At 44.0% G+C, this 4,369-nt stretch overlaps 2 protein-coding genes across 2 annotated transcripts in view; one reads left to right on the top strand and one right to left on the bottom strand.

Annotated features, from left to right (window-relative positions):
• Nucleotides 1-632: 632 nt before the first annotated feature.
• Nucleotides 633-2,240, bottom strand: LOC125435490 (interferon-inducible GTPase 5-like). Its single transcript, XM_048501688.1, has 2 exons — nt 2,173-2,240; nt 633-1,914 (listed from the first exon to the last, which is right to left on the bottom strand). The coding sequence occupies exons 1-2, from the start codon at nt 2,238-2,240 to the stop codon at nt 705-707; spliced, it is 1,278 nt and encodes a 425-aa protein (XP_048357645.1). The 3' UTR covers nt 633-704.
• Nucleotides 2,241-3,157: 917 nt separating this feature from the next.
• Nucleotides 3,158-4,369, top strand: part of LOC125435491 (carcinoembryonic antigen-related cell adhesion molecule 5-like) — a 6,928-nt gene continuing 5,716 nt past the window's right edge. Inside the window, exons 1-2 of the mRNA XM_048501689.1 lie at nt 3,158-3,205; nt 4,071-4,101. Coding sequence (XP_048357646.1) covers nt 3,158-3,205; nt 4,071-4,101 — 79 coding nt within the window. The remainder of the gene's footprint in view (nt 3,206-4,070; nt 4,102-4,369) is intronic.

The raw sequence follows: 4,369 nt of genomic DNA on the forward strand, positions 1-4,369 counted from the left end.
CGATGCCGGCGTTTCCCCAGTGCGCATCAAAGCGCACTTGTTGAGGAAACACCGGCTGGAAGCCGCTGCCATGCGAACGGCAGCGGCTTCCCGGCGCTCCCCCCCACTCCCTCCCTGTAGTTACCTTGTCCCCGGCCCTCCGGCGCATCGCCGAGGCCTGGGGACACGCCCCCCTGCCCTGCGCCGCTGGAGCAGGCGCGCAGGGCCAGGGGGGCATGTCCCCAGGCCTCGGTGACGTGCCGGAGGGCCGGGGACACGGCGGGTCGGCCGGGCGCTGGCACTCCGCGGCGCCGGCTGCCCGGTTCTTTCTAGGACCGTCCGTGCGGACGGTCCTAGCGTCGTCGGGTCGGCGTCAGCAACGCCGACCCAAGCCCTTCCGCCTCCGTGCGGAAGCGGCCCAAGTTCTTGTGTTGTCCCCACCAAAACTGAGAATTTTGTAATTTGCAAATAGTCACTCAGGATAGACAGGCAATCCTAAATAGGCTATTGCTGCAGACCAAATGGATATTAAAGGGACAGCCAGAGAGATCCAGTTAATAGGTGGCAACCCAAAATAGGCTATTGCAGAGTAAAGGAAAACAGTGATCAACTGATGGAGTTCAGGTTTCAAGAAGGGCTTCCCAAAGGAAGGTGGACGACATTATTTGCTCTTTGGAAGCCAAATGGGAACAAACCTGAAGGTCGGAACCTTTTCAGCAGGATCTTTACTCAACAACTTTTGCCAGAACGTTCTCAGCATCTTTCATTGCATCTTCTAAGAAGCGCTTCAGCATGTAAAATGAGGTAGAAAAAGAATATGCACCTAGAGAGCCCATGCCAGGTATGAAGTCTGAAATCATTTCCAGCACCATTGCAGACCCGACCAACGGTGATGGGGTTATTAGAGACCGCACAAATTGTGGATTGATCTGGTTGGCCAACGGAGTCTTTTTGACAGCAGATCTCAGCACATCTACAGGTTTGCCAACCCGGTTTGCTAGGTTGCAGAGGGAATCTTCATCCAAGCCAAAGGCCTTGCAGATATCCTTCAGAGTTGTCACCAAGAGGCCAATGTCAACAGATAGAGAGAGACCCGGCAGAGGGATCACCCCAATAGCACAGGACAACAAGGCTTTTTTCCAGATAACGGCCTCCATAGCAGCCTTTTTCTCTAGCAGGTTCTCTCTTGAGAAAGGTGACATAGCCATAAATAGAAGAAATCTTTTGAGATCATTCAGGTCATTTGCTAGGGTCATCTGCAGGAAAGGGAAATCATACATATTCAAATGCCAACTAGATACTAGAAAAATCCTTGGATTGACTACTCCTCCTTTTATCAAATTGAAAAGGCAGTATTTTCTTATCACTTCCAAGGTCTGTTTCTCACTGAAGTTCGGCTTCCTTCTTTCAGCATCCATGGCCTGATCCACCTTGGTGCGAACAAAGTAAAAAGACTTCTTCGTCTTTTGAATTTCTGAGGCCAGCATGGCATCATTCATAGTGAAGCGTTCGGAGGCCACAATAATGAAGAAGTCATACCTGCTAAAATTGATCTTCTGTAGGTATTCCTTTGGTTGAAATCCAGGTGTTCCGATTCCAGGTAGATCCCATAGGGTTATTCCGGGGAAATGAGGATGGGGATACTCCTCTGGAATCATAGTAGTTTGTTTCACCCCAGTTTCAGCTGCACCTTCTTCACTTTCTGTAATATTGCGAAAGGCATTCACCAGAGATGATTTACCAGTTCCTGAAGCCCCTGTGATAGCAATATCAAGTCTTGTATTCATTAATGCTTTCAAATCTTTCTCAGCATTAGCTAGTACTTCTTCGGGACTGTTTTGTTCCAAAGAAACCCTCATCTCAGAGAGAGCATCATTTATATCTTCTCTTAGGTTGGCATCAGGCAGAGCTATCGTTTGGGATGGTTCAGTTGATCTGAATAAGAAAAGAAAGATAACATTTTTTACCTCATGTCAAAATATAGCCAAGTGGACATTTTCTGTTGACATTCTAGATTTTATTGCATGAGGAGACTCTTTAAAGAAAAAAAGCATCCCTCCACTGGTGAAGAATCAGATCTGTACTCAGTGCATTGGGAAGAGGGGATGTTGCTATTTAAAAAGAACACACACTGCAAGAACTTGTTTTTTTTCTTCACCTTTTCCTTCAGTCATCCAAACGTATTGGGCTCACACTAATGCCATGGCTGAGTGGCAACTGGGACACGGGTCTCCCTTATTGCAAACCAACAACCCAACCATTATGTCGCACAGCCAGTTTTCTTTAGCTTATTTAGTGCGGAATATTTCTAGCAGAGGGACAATGGCGTGAAATAGCCTGATCTCAGAAGTTAAGCAGGTTCAGTACTTGGAAGGGAGACCTCTAAGTAAGATTCTATAGAGTGAGGCAATGACAAATCACCTCAGCTTCATCACTTGCCTTGAAAGCCCCTTGCTGGGCTATGACTTGAAGGCACTTAAGGGTCTATGTGCAAAAAGCTTCCACAAACTGGGCTTTTGCTGCAGGTATTTATATATGTATAGATTTGCTTTCCCCATTACATTCATTTTTCTAATACCATCTATCACCAACTGACAAGTAAGAGTGACCATAGCATAATTCTCTGCATTATCAACCTATGCCAATGGTGGTGAACCTTTGGCACTCCAGATGTTATGGATTACAATTCCCATCAGCCCCTGCCACCATGGCCAATTGGCTATGCTGGCAGGGGCTGATGAGAAATGTAGTCCACAACATCTGGAGTGCCAAAGGTTTGCCACCACGGAATGCCAACATTTAGTCGACTTGGATAAGTTAACCCTTAATTTTGTTGATGTTTGGGTTGACTGTCAGGTACTCAGGGTTCATTAAGACAGCTAGGTCTTAGGCCAGTGGTGGCAAACCTATGGCACTCCAGATGTTCATGGACTACAATTCCCATCAGCCCCTGCCAGCATGGCCAATTGGACTACAATTCCCATCAGCTCATGCCAGCATGGCCAATTGGCCATGCTGGCAGGGGCTGATGGGAATTGCAGTCCATGAACATCTGGAGTGCCATAGGTTTGCCACCACAGTCTTAGGTACTTGCTTCCCAAATAAAAGAATAATTCATTGATTGTACATCGCCCCATGCCAGAGATGACCGGAGCTATTAACAAATCTAATTGTGGGGATGGGTCAAGGGCCTAAAAAAATTATATTTCATATCAAGGAATATGGGGTTTGTAAGAACAAGAGATTGTAAAATCAAAATGGGATTTCTGTGTATAGAGTCCAGCATGTCAGCAGACACATAGCAGTCATGCAGGCAAGCCAAAAGATTAAATCTTTAAGATCTTGTCACTAAAGGTTAATACGTGACAGAAGACATATATTTTATAACTTTGTTTTTCAGAACTAGCTATATGGGATGCCTAAGGGAAATAAAGACATTAGAGGTTAGAATGGAAAGGAAGGTGATTAGTTAATTGAAAGTTTGTTTTTCAATATTTTAAAGGAACGATGAAATGATAATGAGAGAGTTATATTTGAATTTCAATATAATTCATTGTACTAGAATCAAATGGTATAATTGTTAAAATCTAAGTGAATATGATGTATCCCCCTGGGAATGCCCCACGCTTAGGAATTAATGGAAATGCGTCTATCCTGGAGAGGTATTTCTCTCTTTGGGAGCAAACTTAGAAAAGTGGGAAAACTAGTTTTAAAACCAGAATACAGTTTATGGTCTTTTGCATTTGGGCAAGGACACAGAAAGACCAGACAGAGGAAAATTCCAGCTTGTGTATGTGACAACATTTTAGTCAGAGAAGCAATTTTGATTCAAAGGCTGTCTTAGTGTGACAAGGAGGTTCATGCTTATAGCACGTGACAGGGATATGATTATGTATGTGGGTATGGGGCTGAAATGTGACATATGTATTCTTTGTGTCTATAAAGACTAAGGTCTGTTGTATGGGGAGGTGTGCCGCTCCCTTGGGAGGGGACACCTTCTGTCAGATACCTATTCTGTACACTAAAACTTGCTTTTTGCTTCTAAATGTCTGATTCTGGGGTTTCTTTCCTAACCAATCTTTCCTCAACAGCTGCACAGGCCTGACACAGGTTCTGCCTCACGTAAGAAAGAAAGAAAGAAAGAAAGAAAGAAAGAAAGAAAGAAAGAAAGAAAGAAAGAAAGAAAGAAAGATAGATAGATAGATAGATAGATAGATAGATAGATAGATAGATAGATAGATAGATAGATAGATAGATAGATAGATAGATAGATAGATCCTTCTGGTTTATCCTTTATTAAAGCTAGTAGGCTTTTTATGTTTTGACCTCTCATCCCAACCTTCTGACATACATCACATGACCAACAATATTCTCTTATATCAGTAGTGAT

This window comes from Sphaerodactylus townsendi, linkage group LG06 (assembly GCF_021028975.2).
Source record: "Sphaerodactylus townsendi isolate TG3544 linkage group LG06, MPM_Stown_v2.3, whole genome shotgun sequence".
Lineage (NCBI taxonomy): Eukaryota > Metazoa > Chordata > Lepidosauria > Squamata > Sphaerodactylidae > Sphaerodactylus > Sphaerodactylus townsendi.